The sequence below is a fragment of the Triturus cristatus genome, chromosome 4_1, assembly GCF_964204655.1.
Source record: "Triturus cristatus chromosome 4_1, aTriCri1.1, whole genome shotgun sequence".
NCBI lineage: Eukaryota > Metazoa > Chordata > Amphibia > Caudata > Salamandridae > Triturus > Triturus cristatus.
Window position 1 is genome coordinate 73239407 of NC_140585.1, and position 21099 is coordinate 73260505.

The following is a 21099-nucleotide window of genomic DNA, read 5'->3' on the forward strand; positions in this document are numbered from 1 at the left end:
TGGAGCCACAAGACAAGAAACCGGAGGAAGATCCTTCTCCTACCTCGCTGCCAAGACCTGGAACACCCTGCCCCTCCACCTCAGGCAATCTCCGTTGCTGACCTAATTCAGGAAGGATCTCAAGACCTGGCTCTGCGACTGAACCTCCTCACCCAGATGGATCAGCAGCACCGCCCTCCCCCCTACTCAGAACATTGAACCCTCACGGGTGAGTAGCTGTGCTATACAAACTCCTGATTGATGGATTAATTGATCATGCCTGGTGTCTGGCTTTGAAATACAAAAAGTGATGGATGCAAGCCATTGAATAGATCTTGATTATTGGTAATGACTCTGGGCAGCATTCCATCCCAGTACGGGGCTCTGTTGCATTAATCCTGTTTTTCAAAAATCTGCTTTAAGAGCTATGTCCCTTTATATGAGACATAGCTGTTTAAAAATGAAAGTGTATGCAGAAGAAAGTGTGGTCTATTATATAAAACTGTCACTAGTGGGACATGACCACTTATGGTGATCCAGGACAAATCACTTCATCTCCTTGTGGTTCGATTCCCTAATGTTCCTTCAGTGCAAATCGCAATATAAATCGCTGGCTATTCATGCACGAGGAAGGAGTGACCAGCGTTAAGAGCCATTTTGGTGTGTTATGCTGGATTCTTCTTTTTTGCTGTATATCCCCTTCACACTGCATCAAGGCATAGACAAGGGACAGTAGAGATACAAAGGAAAGACCAGGATAGAGAAAAGAGGAGAACAAAAGATTGAAAATGAGGTGGGCACTATGTGAATGCAATGACCTTCCCTAAAAACTTGTATCTCGCCAGACAAAGTGGGTAGTCAAATTTACGCCTCATCCAGCCGGCTGGAAACGAGGGTCGAATCAAGGGTATCTTTTCCGCAACTACTCACCAGTACACGGTCCGTATCGCCACTCGAGATCGAAGCTCCTCAGTCTCTCAAGCGCCAGCTCCTCATTAGGCGTGGATGCCACTGGTCTACTCTGTGGCAGGCTTTGGACTCTTCCTAGAAGGCAAGATATCTGGAGTCAGCATTGTTATGATTCTGTACAGCTGCCTTCAACTCACACTACTTACTGTAATAGAAGGGTTACAGTCTTGAGCCTGGGCTTTACCATTAGATGACATGTGACCTCCTTGTACCAATGTATGTGCCGTATGCACCAGCACAGAGCTAAACCCCACAACAATAATGCTACATTACTTCCTGCAGTGTTTTACTTACCTTGCACAGCTGTAACCAATAGTATATTACTTCCTGTAGTGTTTTACTTACTTTGCACAGTTGCAACCAATGGTACATTACTTCCTGTAGTGTTTTACTTACCTTGAACATCTGTAACCAGTGGTAAATTACTTCCTGTAGTGTTTTACTTATCTTGCACAGCTGCAACCAATCGTACATTACTTCCAGTAGTGTTATACTTAACTTGCACAGCTGTAACTAATGGTACATTACTTCCTGTAGTGTTTTACTTACCTTGCACAGCTGTAACCAATGGTACATTACATCCTGTAGTGTTTTACTTACCTTGAACATCTGTAACCAGTGGTAAATTACTTCCTGTAGTGTTTTACTTATCTTGCACAGCTGCAACCAATCGTACATTACTTCCAGTAGTGTTATACTTAACTTGCACAGCTGTAACTAATGGTACATTACTCCCTGTAGTGTTTTACTTACCTTGCACAGCTGTAACCAATGGTACATTACATCCTGTAGTGTTTTACTTACCTTGCACAGCTGTAACCAATAGTATATTACTTCCTGTAGTGTTTTACTTATCTTGCACAGCTGTAACCAATCGTACATTAGTTCCTGTAGTGTTATACTTACCTTGCACAGCTGTAACTAATGGTAAATTACTTCCTGTAGTGTTTTACTTATCTTGCACAGTTGTAACTAATGGTAAACTACTTCCTGTAGTGTTTTACATACTTTGCACAGCTATAACCAATTGCACAAGCACACAGCCATACAACTAGATGCCACCACTGACTTGCAAAGCATTGCTTCTTCTCTCATGATTGTGCTCCAGCAAAGAGAGGGTAATCGCACCATGCTGTCATGTTCCCCAAATTATGTTCACACCTGGAACACTTCCTCGTCCACCCAAGGAAATTACAACCTTGAAAAGGAAACCTGGCAAGTGTCTCTCATATCTCTCTCTGAGTTATTCTTGAGTGAGAAGGGGTGTTAGGAGTCATTTTAGTTTATCTCTCATCTGCAGGTGAAAATGTGGCCCACCAACTTGAACCCCGAAATCACCACACACACAAAAGTAGTGGTATTTTAGAACAAACTAATATTTAATATGCGCTGTTCTACACAAAATGTAAGAATTATTGTAATAATAACTCAGCAGACAAAATGAGTACAAGGGTGAACCCTAAATGCACATATGTAATATGCAATATATTTTCACATATTTTTAACCAGTCTAATTCCTTCCTACATTACTGATTTGAAGCAAAGTCTGTTTTAGAATATCTATGCTGATTCATATTCATATATGCCATTAGGCCTTAAATTGGAGATTTGTCTTTCAGCAGCTCTTTAGCAACCGGTTGCTCTATATAGAACCCCCAAAATTGCCAGTACCTTCTATACATTTTCCACACATGGTCATCGATGGAGTGTAGAATGTTCTGTTCCCATGGTCGCCTATGGAGTGTAGAATGGTCAGTTCACATGGCCATCTATGAAGTGTTGAATGGTCTGTTCGTATGGCCATCTATGGAGTGAAGTATGGTCTGTTCACATGGCCATCTATGGAGTGTTGAATGGTCTGTTCACATGGCCATCTATGGAGTGTTGAATGGTCTGTTCACATGGTCGTCTATGGAGTGTTGAATGGTCTGTTCACATGGCCATCTATGGAGTGTAGAATGGTCTGTTCACACGGCCATCTGCAGAGTTCTGAATGGTCTGTTCACATGGCCGTCTACGGAGTGTAGAATGTTTTGTTCACATGGCCGTCTATGGATTGTTGAATGGTCTGTTCGCATGGTTGCCTATGGAGTGTAGAATGGTCTGTTCACATGACTGTCTATGGAGTGTAGAATGGTTTGTTCACATGGTCGTCTGTGGAGTGTAGAATGGTCTTTTCACATGGCCGTCTATGGAGTGTAGAGTGGTCTGTTCACATGGCCGTCTGTAGAGCGTAGAATGGTCTGTTCACATGGCCGTCTGTAGAGTGTAGAAAGTTCTGTTCATATGGGTGTCTGTGGAGTGAATGGTCTGTTCACATGGTGGTCTGTGGAGTATAGAATGTTCTGTTCACATGGCAGTCCGTGGAGTGTTGAATGTTCTGTTCACATGGCCGTCCGTGGAGTGTTGAATTGTCTGTTCACATGATCGTCTGTGGAGTGTAGAATGGTCTGTTCACATGGTCGTCTATGGAGTGTTGAATGGTCTGTTCACATGGTCGTCTATGGAGTGTCGAATGGTCTGTTCACATGGCCATCTATGGAGTGTAGAATGGTCTGTTCACATGGCCATCTGCAGAGTTCTGAATGGTCTGTTCACATGGCCGTCTACGGACTGTAGAATGTTTTGTTCACATGGCCGTCTATGGAGTGTAGAATGGTCTGTTCACATGGCCATCTGCAGAGTTCTGAATGGTCTGTTCACATGGCCGTCTACGGAGTGTAGAATGTTTTGTTCACATGGCCGTCTATGGAGTGTAGAATGGTTTGTTCACATGGTCGTCTGTGGAGTGTAGAATGGTCTTTTCACATGGCCGTCTATGGAGTGTAGAGTGGTCTGTTCACATGGCCGTCTGTAGAGCGTAGAATGGTCTGTTCACATGGCCGTCTGTAGAGTGTAGAAAGTTCTGTTCACATGGTCGTCTGTGGAGTGTAGAATGGTCTGTTCACATGGTGGTCTGTGGAGTATAGAATGTTCTGTTCACATGGCAGTCCGTGGAGTGTTGAATGTACTGTTCACATGGCCGTCCGTGGAGTGTTGAATTGTCTGTTCACATGGTCGTCTGTGGAGTGTAGAATGGTCTGTTCACATGGTCGTCTATGGAGTGTAGAATGGTCTGTTCACATGGCCATCTATGGAGTGTTGAATGGTCTGTTCACCTGGTCGTCTATGGAGTGTAGAATGGTCTGTTCACATGGCCATCTATGGAGTGTAGAATAGTCTGTTGACATGGCCGTCTGCAGAGTTCTGAATGGTCTGTTGACATGGCCGTCTATGGAGTGTAGAATGTTCTGTTCACATGGTTGTCTGTGGAGTGTAGAATGTTCTGTTCACATGGCCGTCTATGGAGTGTAGAATGGTCTGTTCACATGGTCGTCTATGGAGTGTAGAATGGTCTGTTCACATGGCCATCTATGGAGTGTTGAATGGTCTGTTCGCCTGGTCGTCTATGGAGTGTAGAATGGTCTGTTCACATGGCCATCTATGGAGTGTAGAATGGTCTGTTGACATGGCCGTCTGCAGATTTCTGAATGGTCTGTTGACATGGCCGTCTATGGAGTGTAGAATGTTCTGTTCACATGGTTGTCTGTGGAGTGTAGAATGTTCTGTTCACATGGCCGTCTATGGAGTGTAGAATGGTCTGTTCACATGGCCATCTGTGGAGTGTAGAATGGTTTGTTAACATGGTTGTCTGTGGAGTGTAGAATGGTCCTTTCACATGGCCGTCTATGGAGTGTAGAGTGGTCTGTTCACATGGCCGTCTGTAGAGCGTAGAATGGTCTGTCCACATGGCCGCCTATGGAGTGTAGAATGTTCTGTTCACATGGTCGTCCGTGGAGTCTTGAATTGTCTGTTCACATGGTCGCCTATGGAGTGTTGGATGGTCTGTTCACATGGCCGTCTATGGAAGGTAAATGGTCTGTTCACATGGTTGTCTATGGAGTGTTGAATGGTCTGTTCATATGGTCATCTATAGAGTGTAGAATGCTCTGTACACGCTAAGGTCCTATATTAGTTACAGAAAACTGTAACCATGCGTTCGTTCCGATTTCATGAAGAATACAGAAGCTGCTACCATTGTATCTTAGTACCCCTCATACATAAGCATGTGAGGTGGTTTATACTTGCTGCGCAGGGCCACAACTACTGCAACAGAAAACTGATGTAGCAAGTGGAAACATTCTTTCTCTGGTTTGTTAAAGTGAGAAACAGAAATTGTGTGAGAATCGAGCAGGCAGACTTTCTATGTTTTTTTCTACTGCTAAAAGGCCCACATTAGTATTATAACAGGCCTGTCGTCTACACCCTGAGCCACTGCCATACACTCAAAGACCTTCTTTCCACAAAGCGTTAGACAGCTGGACATCGAGCTTGCCCATGAAGGACACCGTGGAATGGTAGTCACCAAAAGAGCCCTGCAAGATCAAATGTGGTTCCCTCGACTAGATGAGTGAGTTGAGAGGCCTGTGCTGTTGGTAACACCACATGAAATATAACAAAAGCTGTTGCTCTCTGCTACATTTAGCTGAGTATATTGTGAACACTGTATACTAGGCTGTGGCCCAGAAGTCAGCACATAGCCATGTATGTATATCTGTGTGATGTGTCGTTGTTAAGTGATGTAAAGACCAGAGGCAAAGATTGAGCTTAAACCTCTTCACTTGATTTTCTCCAGCAACCCATAGGAAACATTATAAGGCAAACAAACTACATTTCCTATAAACCCTAAGGTAAGGAACAACATAAAAAGGCAGCAAGATGGCGGCTGTGTGATTGCGGCCGCTGGGAGCCCTTCCGCTTGATCCATCCCACAACCGCGTTTTCCATCTCTCCTGCTGCACAGTATGCCGTTGGAAGACAGCAAAAGTCTGCACGGAACAAATAGACCCCGGTGGAAGAATTCTCTGATTATTCCTGATTCATGCAGCTCAAGTTTCCAGCTTTTGGGGTCGTCTTGCCTGCCGGTTGGTCTCCTTCATGAGCGGCACTGCTGTTTCTGGAGGCGGGGTACTTTTGTTTGGCATCCCGGCAATGCCTCCAGCTAAGGCGGCTAAAGTGGTTAAAAACTGTTTGGAGGCCAGCTCAGCTGTGAAGAAATCTTCAGTAAAGGCGGACCTGGGCTCCGCTGAAAATGGAGCTGCAGCACCAGAACTGGAAGGAACCTGGCCTGGCTTTTTCAAGAAGCCCCCACGTACTATATGAGGGAGTCGGGAAAGACCCCTAATAGGAAAGCATCTTCGGGGCCAGATCATCCTACCCTCGCAAACTCAACAAACTCAGCTTCACAAGATCAAAATATTGGATCCAGCAACCTACACCCGGCGGATGGCACGCTCTCTGAGACAAACCTACAGCTGACGCCCACGGATTCTGAGGTGAGCTAAACTTTATGTCTTGACAGTGCAGTGGTATAAGGGGCAGTACAGGCTCCAGGAGAGTCTGATGGCAAAGGGGGGAAACTCCCTCAACAGAATGAAGATGATTTACCCACAGCTGGGGGGTCCGAGCTGCGCCAGGTGCCTGCTCCTATCGATAAGGCGGCTGCAGATGCGTTAAGTCGAGAACTTGCTACTAGCCGGGGGGCTGAAGCAGAAGACGGAGAAACATTTTTCTCCCTATCAGACATTTCAGATTGGTCCGACTTGGTAGTCAGGGCCATTTATCGGACTACAGTGACTCGATTGAGGGGCGAGACGAGATTCCAATTGATACTGCCACAGTTAAAAAGGGGAGGAATCCTCGTGATAGAGGCAGCTAAAAAAATGAAATAAAGACCCATGGTCTTCTCTGGGACTATTCCATTTCCCCCGTATTAGAAGGAAATGTATCAGCAGCAGGTAATACTACAGGAGCAGCTGAATCTGCCTCTCTGGAATTTATAAGCAAAAGACACACAATTGATGGACGGAATGCAGAACAAATCAAAACATTCACCCCCAGTCAAGAGATCTGGGTTAAATCCATAATTCTTTTGCACACCATGCCACCCTAGTTTAGACCTGGCCATATGCAAATCAGTCTTGACCCTGTGCATCATGGGAACAGTCCAGCCCGAACTGCCAAGCCAGGTCCTCCCGGACCAGAAACAAGCATCCTAGAACCGGTTTCGGGGTTTCACCCCTCTTCAGCCAGGATAGCTTGATTCCAGTGGCACAGTGAGCCCAGGACCCAAATCGGTCATACCTGGTGCACTTAGGGTGAGAAAGCAAAAGACACACAATTGATGGACGGACTGCAGAACAAATCAAAATATTCACCCCCAGTAAATAGAGCTGGGTTAAATCCATCATTCTTTTGCTCACCATCCCACCCCAGTTTAGACCTAACCATATGCAAATCAGTCTTGAACCTGTGTCTCATGGGAACAGTCCAGCCCGAACTGCCAAGCCAGGTCCTCCCTGGACCGGAAATGAGCATCCTAGGAGCCATTTCGGGGTTTCACCCCTCTTCAGACAGGATAGTTTGATTCCAGTGGCACAGTGAGCCCAGGACCCACGTCTGGGCATACCTGGCGCACTTAGGGTGAGAAAGCAAAAGACACACAATTGATGGACGGAATGTAGAACAAATCAAAACATTCACCTCCAGTCAATAGATCTGGGTTAAATCCATCATTCTTTTTCTCACCATGCCACCGCAGTTTAGACCTGGCCATATGCAAATCAGTCTTGACCCTGTGCCTCATGGGAACAGTCCAGCCCGAACTGCCAAGCCAGGTCCTCACTGGACCGGAAACAAGCATCCTAGGACCGGTTTCGGAGTTTCACCCCTCTTCAGCCAGGATAGCTCGATTCCAGTGGCACAGTGAGCCCAGGACCCACGTCTGGGCATACCTGGCGCACTTAGGGCGAGAAAGCAAAAGACACACAATTGAATCTATATACCAATGTATCATGGCCCATAAGGAAGAAGCACTCATTGAGAGTCAAAGAGTTCAGACAGCCTGTAGGAAGATGCAGGGAACCATCCGAAAGATCTCTAAGACTTGCTCTGAGTTTGTGGAAAGAATGAATGAGGTGGAGAGCAGGGTGAACATGCTGGAAAATGAAGCCTCAACTCATTTAACTGAAAATCAAATTTCAGCTACCCGATGGAAACTAGAGGACTTTGAAAACATAATAAGACGGAATAACTTGAGAGTCTTGGGTGTTCTGGAGGGGACAGAGGGGGGGCGATACTTTAAAATTTATGGTAAATCTCCTCAAAGGGGCTCTCCCTGAGCTAAAAAATTTGGACTGGGCTCAAGAAATACAGCGTTCACACAGGTTCCCATTTAAGCAGAAGAACACCTCGCTGTCAGCAGGGAGTAAACCCCGGGCTTTTCTGATTTATATATGGAATTTTCTTCTGCGCCAGGCTAGACCGACAGTGATCATTTAATGGACATACTTTTTTTGTAAGACCTGATTACTGCTGTTCCACAATTGAATGTCGCTGGCGACTTCGCCAGCTGATCCAACCTTTTCAAAGTAAGGGGGCTCAGGTCTTCTTATTAAATGCTACCAGGCTTAAAGTAATTTGGAGAGAACCCCATCATTTTTTCTCATCAGAAATTCAGGCTAAGGAGTTTTTACAATCTCTTGACTAAATTCTATCAATGCTAGGGGGAATTGACAATCATAATGGCACTGTTCTTTCTCTAATCATAATTCTCTTCTCTTTTTTGGGTGTTATTGGAAGAAATGCAGTCGGGGTGGGAATGCGGGAGGGCTCTCAATCTGTCACCGGACCTGGAAGGTCTAGTCGCTTGCAAGAGGTGGTGTGGGCAGGGGAGGGGGGAGGTAGGTTATAGTCTTGGGGAGAGGTAAGGAGGAGGGGGACAGAGGGGTAAGCAGTTGTGGACTGGTTCTTTTTGTTATATGTGTCATGGCACTCTTACTCATTTAAGGAGGAATGAAATGATTTCTATGATTGTTCATAATCAAATGTACCTTATGGGAAGATCCGGTCTTAAGAATCTTAAACACAAGGATCCCGGGTAGAATACGTATTTGCTCATTAAATATATGGGGCCTCAATGATAAAAAAAGGGGCATGTTGGCTAAGAGCCTCCAATACATGCAGATCGATTTAGTGTGCCTTCAAGAGACCCATTTACCCTGGAGCAAACAATGGTGGTTGAGGGATTTAGGTTTTGATTTGATAGATTGTACAAGGCAAGGGACAACAACTAGAGGGGTAACGACTTGAGCAAGACGTGGTATGGGAATTTATAAACGAGTCAAAGAAGACCTATCTCAATCTGCTCTATTTATGGATCTAATCTAGGTGATCCTGATATATTGAATCACTTAAGTGTTTAATTGGTCTTTTAGCCACATCCTCTGATCCTCTGTGGTGATTTTTAATATCCACTTGTACAGTGATTTTAACTTGAATGCTAATGTACCATACCAGGGTAGAAAAGTCAGAGTTTTTAAGGCCCTGCGAGGACTGGTGTGAGAACACGGGTTGGTTGATAGCTGGTGTAAGCATAGATCAGTCGACCAGGGTTCACTTTCTACTCGGTCCTTCATAACAAACTAGTCCGGCTGGACTATTGTTTTGTCTCTAACCAATTGGCAGAAATAGCTAAAATAGAGAGCTTCCCAAGGATCATTTCAGATCATAATCCTCTAGTAACTGAAATTCCATTAAGTGGTGTTACAAGAGCTCAGAGGCCCTGGACCTTCGAAAGGAAACTCCTGTACGATCAACTATACCGTGATCATATGGCTGAGTGGATGGTGGAATTCTTTGATATTAATAGAGGCACAGCCTCTGAAACCACTGTCTGGGATGCTTTTAAAGCAGGAGTTTGAGGTGGGACCCTGAGCTTTTCTATTTCTTGACAGAAAGCGCTACAGGAGGAAATCGGAAAATGGGTCGAGCCGTTAAAGACAGTCGAGCTTGAACTTATGAGGAGAGTAATTGAGGGTCAAAATATAGAGGATTGCCAACAGGTAATTGGGATCGCTAAATCTAAAATCCATCAACATTTTGGAGCGGAGGTGGCAGCTAAATATTTGCAGTATAGGTCTAAGCTATATCAACTGGGAGAAAATACTGGGCGGGTATTGGCAAAATGACTGCAACAGCGGGAAGTAAACAATCACATTTGTAAAATCAAAGATCATTTAGATCAGGTTCAGGACTCCCTGCCAGAAGTATTGAAGGTATTCCAAAACTATTATAAACAGTTTTACACTGAGGCAGCGACTTCACCAGGGGTAAAATCTCCAGAAGATTGTTTTAAAGATTTAGAAATGGCGGATGTCACAGGTGATCAAAACGAAATCCTTGCAGCCCCGACCACTTGGGAAGAACTGGAAATTGCCTTAACTTCTCTAGCTCCGGGCAAAGCCACTGGTCCCGATGGCATTCCCCTAGAGGTTTATAGAGTATTTTTGCATCCTTTGTAGCAAGATATAATGCAACTATTCCAGCTGGCCCAAAAGGGCTACATCCTCAATTCATGGCAGAGGACAACTAGAAAAAAGGGGGAAGCCGGAGTTAATGCCAGCTTCATATAGACCCATATCACTTATAAATTGTGACAGCAAGATATATTCGAAAATACTAGCAACCAGGTTGGATAAGGTCATCACTCCTCTGGTTTCAATCCGTCAACATGGGTTCATTCCCAGTAGGGACAAGACAGATCATGTGTGCCGAGTCATAGCCCTTCTTGACTGGGCTCAGGCCACGGAATCACTGCTGGGGGTAGTCCTGTTGGACATCGAGAAAGCGTTCGACAGGGTCTCCTGACGGTTTCTGTGGTCTGTCCTACAGTGGAAGGGGATATGTGGGGAATTTATCCAGGCTGTTAAGGCATTGTACCTATCACCAAAGGCTGTAATTCGTATTTCCGGGCAGGACTCAAATCTGTTTGATATCAGCAGAGGTACTAGGCAGGGATGCCCGTGCTCTCCTCTGCTCTTTGCTCTCTATATTGACCTTTTTCTGAAAAAACTAGAGATGGATGTCAATATCAAGGCTGTGAGGGTCAACAATGTTGATTATAGAACATTGACATATGCGGCCGACTTACCGCTGATGTCGCTTCAGCACTTCCAGAGGTGAAGGCTCTAGCTGAACAGTTGGGTATCCTCTCAGGATATAAATTAAATATGGAGAAAGCTCAGATTCTTTGCTCAGGGAATACTTGCTCTGCAGGACTCCCAGTTGTTCAACAGGCAAACTATTTAGGGGTCCAAATTACAGCTGCTGTGGACAAAATTCCTGATTTAAATATCGCCCCAATAATAGAAAATGTAAACAAAAAATTGGTGAGGCACGACCACCTGCATCTGTCTTCATATGGACGAAGCAATGTTATCAAAATGTCAGTTCTCCCAAAACTTTTATATGTTTTCAGAACTATCCCTCTAGAATTTTCCTGTTCTGGCCTAGCAAGGATAGAGAGGATATGTTATAGATTCTAATGGGGGTATCGCAGACCACGGAGAGCGGCCAAATGGATGGCCTTCCCAAGACAGTGGGGGGTGGGCTATACCCACTTTTCTTCTCTACCACTGGGCATCTATTTTACAACACATGGGCATTCTGCTAGTGGGGGATAAGGCTGAAATCATGGTGGAGGCCAGACCAACTTTATATGTGCTAGGGCTGGGGAGTGAAGCCAAGGGTTGTCTGGGCAGGATATAGGAACCCAGCTATTATAAGAAGACCCAATTAAAAATATTGAAAGCTGCTTATAAGGTATGGAGACAGATACAGCGGAAATTGAAGATTCCAAACTTGAATGTATATACTCCCCTCTCCACCCCAGGTACCCTCCCACCGATTTTTCAGGACCAAGTCACCTTTAGATGGGGGGAGAAATGTAATTAGCTCTCTGGGCGATTTTTATAGGGAAGGCCAATTTTTGTCGTTTTTGAATCTACAGGAATAATTTGGGGTGGATCAAAGAGATTTTTTTTTTAAGTATTTGCAGATATGGAGTTTTTGGGGGGTAAATGCGAACAGGGCTGCTCTGAATTTAGAAAAGATACCTTTAGTGGAGACAGTATGGAGGAAGTCCCAGATCGGGAACATTTATCAAATTTTGATTCAGGCTTACCCAGATGATATTGATGCTCAGAATGCAAAGTGGGAGAGTAGGCTTGGAGAGGAAGTAATTAATATTGGAGCTGGTGAACCAGATTTTGCTAACTGGGAGTCTTAGGAGCTAACACTTTATGTCTGTCTTTGATCTTTATTACACCCCAGCAAAGATTGCTCAATGCGGGGGAACAAGGGGAGGGAAATGCCATAGATGTGGCTTACAGGCAGCCGATACCACACACATGTTCTACTCTTGCCCTAAAATGGATGTTTTTTCGCAGGATCTGGAGGCTTTTCTAACTATGGTCTTAGGGTTCTCTGTGTCAATCACGCCAGCTCTGTTAATCCTGGGATTATTAAATAGCACAGAGACAGATAAGAGGGTGAGGTCAGAGATAGGCTTTGTGTTCATTGCAATGGTCATTGCCCCCTTATGCATTACCTTTCAATGGGTAAATAGTGACCCCCCCCAACTTTCTCTGGCTGGCAGTCGAGGATGCTGGCTATTTACAATAAAGAATCCTTGGTACATAAATGAAGAGGACGAAGAAAAAAAGAGCTGGGGCAGAGAATCTGGGCTTCTATTGCAGCACTGGCGAATTAATAATAGTTAGCCAAAAAGAATATTAAATACTTAGCCTCCACATTTTCTTAGGGGTGCGGTAGCCATCTAAGCCATGGCGTCCTTCTCCAGACCCTCTGCCACAAGGCAAGGAGCCAGATAATGGTAAGAAAGACAATACCAGGAGATACAAAATGCTAATTTGTATGGATAACTTATACCCCCGATCCTCAGAATGGGCACCTGCGGGGAAGGTAGCTGCAAATGTAGTAGATTGCCTCAGGAAAAGAGGTCCGCAATTGCCTCAGGCAGAGTGTCCCCATCTCACCTTACAGGGTAGCATCCTAAATTGATGGTAAAATGGGCACTTTTTTATCAAAATAGGTGAAGGATCCCAATAAGAGGTATCAACTGCTCCTGGTGCTCTGGCCAGGACAATCTCCTTGATATAGCTGGACCCTTGACCAAGATTTTAGTTATGGTAGTAGAGGCAAAGAATCAGGGTCCCTAATATCCCCGACAAAGTATCTTATATGGGTTCAAAGGACAGTGGTCTTTATAGGAAATGGCAACTGCGCCATTTCCACGGAACAGAGTAGATCACTTTTTAATTAAAATAGACCCTACATGTGGAAATCTTGCCCCCACGGAGGCGGGGCCATTGCCACAGGGATTCCTCTTTGTCGGCCCCTTCATTAAAAAGTAAGGACATTTGTGTCCACCTTTACTTTGCTTGACCATGCTCAGGCCTTAATAAAAAAGTTATTTATACTCAAGGTTTTCTTTGGGGCCAGCCGTGCTAGAGGTGCTCGACCAGCTGTTTACCATCACAAGCCCCATTCGAAGAACAAGGCCCCAAACGCAGCCACTGAAAGATCAGGCATTTCTTTCCCTCCAGAGGAGCACCGAGACACAGGGGTTAGAGAGGAGGCTTCTCTGGAAGCAATGCACAAGGAAGCTTTAGCGGTGAGTGTTACCCCTTCTTACCAACTAAGGGTAGTGGGAAGATTGGCAAATTTTGTACACAACTGGTACATCCTGACCTCGGCTGCATGGGTCACTCAGACCATCCAAGGCTTCCATACTGAATTCTACAGATCCCTGCAGTAAAAACATCAAAACAATTCACTTACTTTTCACAACAGGATCGCCTCCTAGTAGACATGGAGGTGTCTGAACTTCTCTTGAAAAACATAATATCTGAGACAACCCTCCACCCCAAGGATTTTGTGAGAAACCTTTTCCTGGTCGAAAAAAAAGACGGCGGTCAGCGCCAAGTAATAAACTTCAGAGAGTTCAAAGTATTTCACCATTTCAAGATGGAGGGAATGCACCTCTTAAGGGACTTCCTAAGGCAGCAGGACTGGATGGTCCACCTACACCTGATTCCCATCTTCCTCTCTCATCGCAGATGTCTACAATTCACCTGTAGACATCAGGCTTATGAATTCGCAACTCTTCCTTTCAGCCTTTTACCGACACTGTGGTGCTGGACAAAGGAGCTCAGGCCGGTGATGGGATACCTCAGGTCCAGGACCATGCACATCATCGTCTATCTGGATGACATTCCACTTATGGATCAGTGCCCAATGAACTTGACGAGAAATCCCTAAATGACAGTGAATCTGTTAGAAAACAAGGCAAAATCACTTTTGACACCAGCTCAGAGAATGACATTTCTCTGCTGTATCAACGACGCCAACGAGACTACGCTCAGCCTCTCTTAGAAGCAGATAGAGAAAACCAGACACAAATTACACAAGACCCTGCCCAGACCCACAAAGTTCTCTGATCCAGATTGCTTGACTGGTGGGTCTCCTCTTATCCTCCATACAACCCATTTTCCTGGTTTGCACTGCAGAGCCCTACATATACCGAAAGCACAGCACCTTTGTAGGGACTGAAATACACTGAGATGTTTCCTCTGTCGAAGTATGCAGAGGACGATATAAAGTGGTGGCTCTCCCACATCAAAGCATGGAGCAGGAGAGAGATCTTTCTGTTCATTTCAGACCTAGTCATAGAGTCGCACACCATCAGAAGCGGCTGGGGTGCCCAGATGTGGGGAGTTATGCAGGGGAGGAAAATGGTCAGAAAACAGAATTCAAACTCCACATAAACTGCTTTCGATCAAAGAACGAGTTAATTGCTGTGACCTGCTGAAGATGGACAACATCTCTGCAGTGTGTTACATCAAACATCTTGGGGATACAAAATCTAAGGCTCTTACAGATTTGTCCAAGAACTTATGGCATTTCTACCTAGTCAACAGGATTTCAGTGATGGCGGAATATCTTCTTGGGACATTGAACAATGAGTCAGATTGGCACTCCCGGCAATTTCAAGACGAGAGACTATTGAAAATGAACAAGGAAATATTCAAGGTAATAGCAAGAAGGCGGGCCACTTCTCGATGGACCTCTTCACCCGGAGATTGGCCACCAGGTACAGGGGTACTTCAGCTGGAAACTGTACCAGGAAGTAGCAGCTACAGATGCATTCCTACAGGACTGCAGCCAGGAATCCGGCTTCACGTTTCCTCCATTTTCAATTATAGCAAGGCTGTGTGCTTAGGTGAGAAAGCAGCAAGCAGGACTTTGTTATTATGATCCCAATGTGAAGATCACTGAAAAATCCCAGGGCTGTTTGGAACAGGCTGAACGTTTCATCAGTAAGACATGGGCTGACTGTGAAGTTAAGAGTTACAAGTCTGCATGGATGAGATGGATGGGAGGGGTTGGTGCTTGCAAAGGGATATGGATTCTGCAGGAGTTCGGTCCTGTGCAGGTCCTAACTTTATCAAGCTTGGCTTCAGGCAGGAGGGCTTACAAGTAAGTAAGCACCTTCCATTCCACTATATCAGTGGACCACATTCCTTTTAATGGGTCTTTGGTCAGGATACACCCTCTGCTTAGAAAATTGTTGTGGGGTGTAAGGCTTTCCCTTCTGAAACCCAGGCACTTTGGGGTGACAATAGAGCCCTGAACCTGTCTCTCTCCTGGCAAAGTAACAGAGACATGTCCAGGAAAGAACTTGCCTGTAAGTTGGCTATGCTTTTATGTCGCATCTTGCAGACGTATTTCGGACGTCAGAGTACTGGATATTACAGGTAAAGTATTCGCCCCAGAAGAGTGTCACTTTCAATGTTTCCAGAAGAACTAAGTCCAGCATTCAATGATATTCCCAAACTGTTTGAGGTAATGTGTATTAAGGCTTGCGAAAGTATGACGGAGGAACTTCACTTGCCAGGTGTAAGAAAATCACTGATTTCCATCAGGAAAGCACGTAATGCTCTCCTCTCCCAGTATTGCAAAATGGTTCTGCTGGGACATGCAAGAGAAACAGGGATTGACTCAAAACATTTGCTGCACATTCAGCTAGCGAAGGTATGACAGTGGAGGCTTTTTCCTGGGGAGCTCGATTAGAGGATTTCCTGAGTGCAGCTGACTGGTCTTCGGATTTCACCTTTAAAAGGTTTTACTTTAAACCAGTCATGGATATGAAGGCGCTGGTGGCGAGTAGGCGTTGAACAAGCCTAATCCTCGCCTCCGGTCCTGACATAGAATATAAAACTGCCTAACTATTGTGAAGGAAAGTTTTGTTTCTTTTGAAGACATGTCGATGAGGATTATACCTCCCACTGACTGAACGTAATCAGATATCTGCCCTGGGAGGGACGGCAGTGGCAAAAGAAAATGTTCACTTTAATGAAGGGCCTACGTAACTATAGTGCAAGCATATAATGCTAATGCTGCTGTTGGTTTATGGCTCCTTAGTTTAACAAATTACCATATGAATGATCACTATGATGTTCGTACAGAAGCATACAGGAAAATACATCCCTAAGGACCGGTCTCCTATATACAGGAAAACACACCACTAATGACCGGACTCTTATATACAGGAAAACACATCCCTAAGGACCGGTCTCTTATATACAGGAAAACACATCCCTAAGGACCGGTCTCTTATATACAGGAAAACACACCACTAATGACCGGTCTCTTATATACAGGAAAACACATCCCTAAGGACCAGTCTCTTATATACAGGAAAACACATCCCTAAGGACCAGTCTCTTATATACAGGAAAACACACCACTAATGACCGGTCTCTTATATACAGGAAAACACATCCCTAAGGACCAGTCTCTTATATACAGGAAAACACATCCCTAAGGACCGGTCTCTTATATACAGGAAAACACATCCCTAAGGACCGGTCTCCTATATACAGGAAAACACACCACTAATGACCGGTCTCTTATATACAGGAAAACACATCCCTAAGGACCGGTCTCTTATATACAGGACAACACATCCCTAAGGACCGGTCTCTTATATACAGGAAAACACACCACTAATGACCGGTCTCATATATACAGGAAAACACATCCCTAAGGACCGGTCTCTTATATACAGGAAAACACATCCCTAAGGACCGGTCTCCTATATACAGGAAAACACACCACTAATGACCGGTCTCTTATATACAGGAAAACACATCCCTAAGGACCAGTCTCTTATATACAGGAAAACACATCCCTAAGGACCAGTCTCTTATATACAGGAAAACACATCCCTAAGGACCGGTCTCTTATATACAGGAAAACACATCCCTAAGGACCGGTCTCCTATATACAGGAAAACACACCACTAATGACCGGTCTCTTATATACAGGAAAACACATCCCTAAGGACCGGTCTCTTATATACAGGACAACACATCCCTAAGGACCGGTCTCTTATATACAGGAAAACACACCACTAATGACCGGTCTCATATATACAGGAAAACACATCCCTAAGGACCGGTCTCTTATATACAGGAAAACACATCCCTAAGGACCGGTCTCCTATATACAGGAAATTAAAAGATCAAAGAAGATTAAATATGACATATGGGTTTGGCTTTGTCGCACGAAGTAAGAGGAAGTTACAAGCACTGATGAGTGAAATAGAATGGCTGTTTAAAACAGTGTTGTTTCTTTCCCTAGGGCTTATGAAAAAGTTTGTTTGCTTGCCTTTTTATGTTTTTTCTGGGGTGCTGAAGAAAATAAAGTGAAGAAAGTTTCAACCTAATCCTGGCCACAGTTTCCTTAATAGAATTGAAACTTCCCTTCACAATTGCTATGAAAATTTATATTCTATGTGGTATGTGTCTTATTGCACGCTGTAAGAGTAGTGATTATTATGGGGTTTTTTGTACGAATTAGAGGGGCTTGTAATGCTCAGTTCATAGTTGGAACCTGACACGTACAAGGGCAATTCCCAGGTGACAAACCTATGTATAGGTCACGTCACGGAAGTGAACTGAACCCAGAAGCCACAAGGATCTTTGAGATGGCTAAAGTGAAGTGAAGAAATCTGCTTCACAGAAGGCATTCCAGGACTGTGAGTGTGGTGAGCCTCCACAGATCCTAAGGCCCCTTTTCAAGCCACAGAGGGACAATAGGATTCTAACCTTTCACCTTAGGTCTTATGTTTGTGACCTATACGTAGACACTCTGATTCTGGAACCACTTGAACCATCTTTCAACACCTAACTGGTCAGAGATATTGTACTTTAAAGACAAGACTGAACCCTAACCCTGAATCCTAGTTCTACAGTAGTTATTGTGAACTGGTGGGCACAGTGGCCGTTCTAAGTCCTGTGGGTATCTCCAACATTAGAAAATGTTGACTTAGGGGCGTGGCTTGGACGCCGAGCAAGATGGCCGCCTGAGCTCGGAGCTCTCCTGCACCGCGGCGGACTTTTCCTTTCCTTTCCGTTATCTGCGGCCGTTTCGTCTGGCTTCTTGTGGCCCCTTCGAGCGGATGACATCGGGCTAAGGATGTGACCGCCAGACTTCTCCTTCATGCAGTTTTTGCCCCGCTCTCGCTCCTGCATGTAAGTGCCTCAGCGCGACCGCCATTTTACGATCGGCGCGACGCGCGCGCGAGGCTGAGGAGGGCGCAGGCATGTTTTTACTGTTATTTCCTCAGAGCCTGGACTTTGATGTTATTGTTTAATGGCTTCTTCCTTCTGCCTATAATGCTCCTACCTCTCCAATCATTCAGCCTCTTTCCATTTTTCAATCAGCACGGCTCTGTTTTTGGGATATGCTTGGAAAGAGCAATTGCCTCATGTTGACCTAACGAGTGGAACGCTTCCTTTTTTCTCATAAATACTGCCTCATGGAAGACCCCTACCTTTATATTCTCCTCACAAAATGTTGCTTCTGATGTGCTCTATTTGACGAATTATTCAGTTTTTGCTTCTTTTTTCATCCTTGAGGACTCCATATTTAGAGTGAAGTTCACCACATCCATACTGCGTCTAAGTGCTGAGATTTCTCTGCAATTATCTTACTAAGTCTCTGCGCATAAAAAAACATCCGCGCTGGCTGGTGATTTCCCCGTTACTATTGGAAGTAGACTTTAATTACTTGTTGGAACTAACTCTGAATTTTGGTTTTTCTATGGTTTTTGCTCTTGTCCTTTACTGCTCCTGCTGACCTCTGTGTTCTCCAACTAAGCATATTGAAATTTTTGCATTTCACGTACGAGGCACATTGGTGGATTGCTTATTATTCATCCCGTCATTGGCACGTTCGAGCTTCTATGGGCAAACTACGTAACCCAAAGTTTGTCTTTGTGCCTTCGAAGAGCTCTCCTTCAGCTGCCTCTTCTTCAACGGCAGGTCACTCTTCTCCCACAGATCAAATGGCGACAGCGTCTTCCAGCCGTTCTTCTCCATCACAGTCTGCCTAAAACAAGTCTTCTCCTTCTACTTCCTTGTCTAAGCGCTTGAAACAAGACTCTCCTCCTCCTCCACCTGAGATGCCTCCATCCCCTATATCGATGGAAATGCTGCTGGAGGAGATACGCGCTTTGCGTCCGTTTGTGGAGGAGACCAATACGAAGATGCAGCTTTTTGAGGCTAAATGGTCAAATATGGAAATTCGTGTGTCCTCCGTAGAACAGCAGGTTACAGAGATTCAGACTAATTCTCAGCGTATTTCCTCTCTGGAGAAGTCTCTTCTCACCCTCCAACAGCACACTGAGGATTTGGAAAATAGAAATAGGAGGAACAACCTGCGCATTTATGGCCTGCCGGAGTCCTTGGAAGGAGATGATCCTGTTGCGTTCTTTTCCTCTTTTCTTCTGAAACTTCTGGACATTCCTGCTACCACTTCTCTAAGTATCCAAAGAGCCCATAGGCTTGGCCCTCGTTCCTCCTCCTCAACTAAACCACGAGGGGCCATCATCCTCTTCCTAAAATGTACTGATCTTCTTCTGGTCCTCTCTGCAGCTCGAACAAAGCGTCAAGTATCCTGGATGGCTCAGAGAGTTTTTCTCTCTCAAGATGTCTCTAATGCCACTGCTGCCAGAAGGAAGGAGTTCTTGTCTCTTCGAGCTCCTCTACGCTCTCTTGGGGCTAGATATGGTCTATTTCACCCCTGTACCTTCAAAGTGAGTCACCAAAACAATACCTGGACTTTTCAAGATCCAGCTGAACTCAAGAATTTTATTCATATTCAGACTAGTGCTGGCATGGATACATCCAACCCCGCTAATGGTTGATTATTTAACTTTCCCGTTTTTCTTGTAGGTTTTGCTGAAATGTTCTTATCTTGGCATATGTTTTCTTCTTTTGATGTGGTTCCTAAGTGGTTGTCGGATTGGATTCCCTTTTTTCATATGTCGTTTGCCTTTGAGTTGTTTTGTTTAACATAATTTTTGTATCATCTGTTTCTCTCTTCCTCACCTAGATTGCTCGATGTGTTCCTCTTCATCCCATACGGTTCGTCTTACTCATCTTCCGTCCTGGTGCAGTATGTTGCTCTCCTGGCTTAGGAGGTCACTCTTGTCGAATCCTCCCATACCCCATTGTCATCTCCTTTTCCCCCCTCAGGTATGTGTTCTTCAGTCATCCTATTTGGATATGTACTGTCTCTTCTTGTACTTCTTCTTTCTTGCCTTTTCCCCTCTCTCCCTTCTCTTTATCTTATTGTATCTCTCGATTCTCTTTTTGTCTCGCTCTTTTTTCTCATATATCGGTTGGCACTTTTTATGACTTTTTTGTATTTATGGCTTTTCTTTGTTCCTTACAATTTTACTGTTTTTAATTCAAAGTTATTTCATGGAATGTGAAAGGTTTTGTTAACCCTATTAAACGACAGAGAATACTTTCCCATCTAGCTTCTTATAATCCTGATTTAGTCCTTTTACAAGAAACTCATCTCTCTGAGGCTGAGTCTCTTAAGCTGAAGAGAGGCTGGGTGGTAACAGTCTTATTCTCTCCTACATCTAATAAAAAGAATGGTGTGGCTATTTTGTGTCACAAGAAGCTCAAATGTAAAGTTCTTTCTCAAGATAATGATGCTGAAGGCCGATGGGTTTTAGTTAAGTTGTTAATCAATTCTGTATCTTTAACTGTATTTAATGTTTATGGTCCTACCCACCCTGATTGCAATTTTTGGCCTTTAATCACTTCGAAATGTTTTCAATACAGTTATTCCATGTTTATCTTGGGAGGGGATTGTAATCAAATTGTTGAT

The 21099-nt window shown here is 44.5% G+C and overlaps 1 protein-coding gene across 1 annotated transcript in view; it reads right to left on the reverse strand.

The window, feature by feature from the left end:
* The window catches only part of POLD4 (DNA polymerase delta 4, accessory subunit), a 201267-nt gene that overhangs the window by 13102 nt on the left and 167066 nt on the right, over positions 1 to 21099 (reverse strand). Inside the window, exon 3 of the mRNA XM_085651626.1 lies at positions 910 to 1023. Coding sequence (XP_085507752.1) covers positions 910 to 1023 — 114 coding nt within the window. The remainder of the gene's footprint in view (positions 1 to 909; positions 1024 to 21099) is intronic.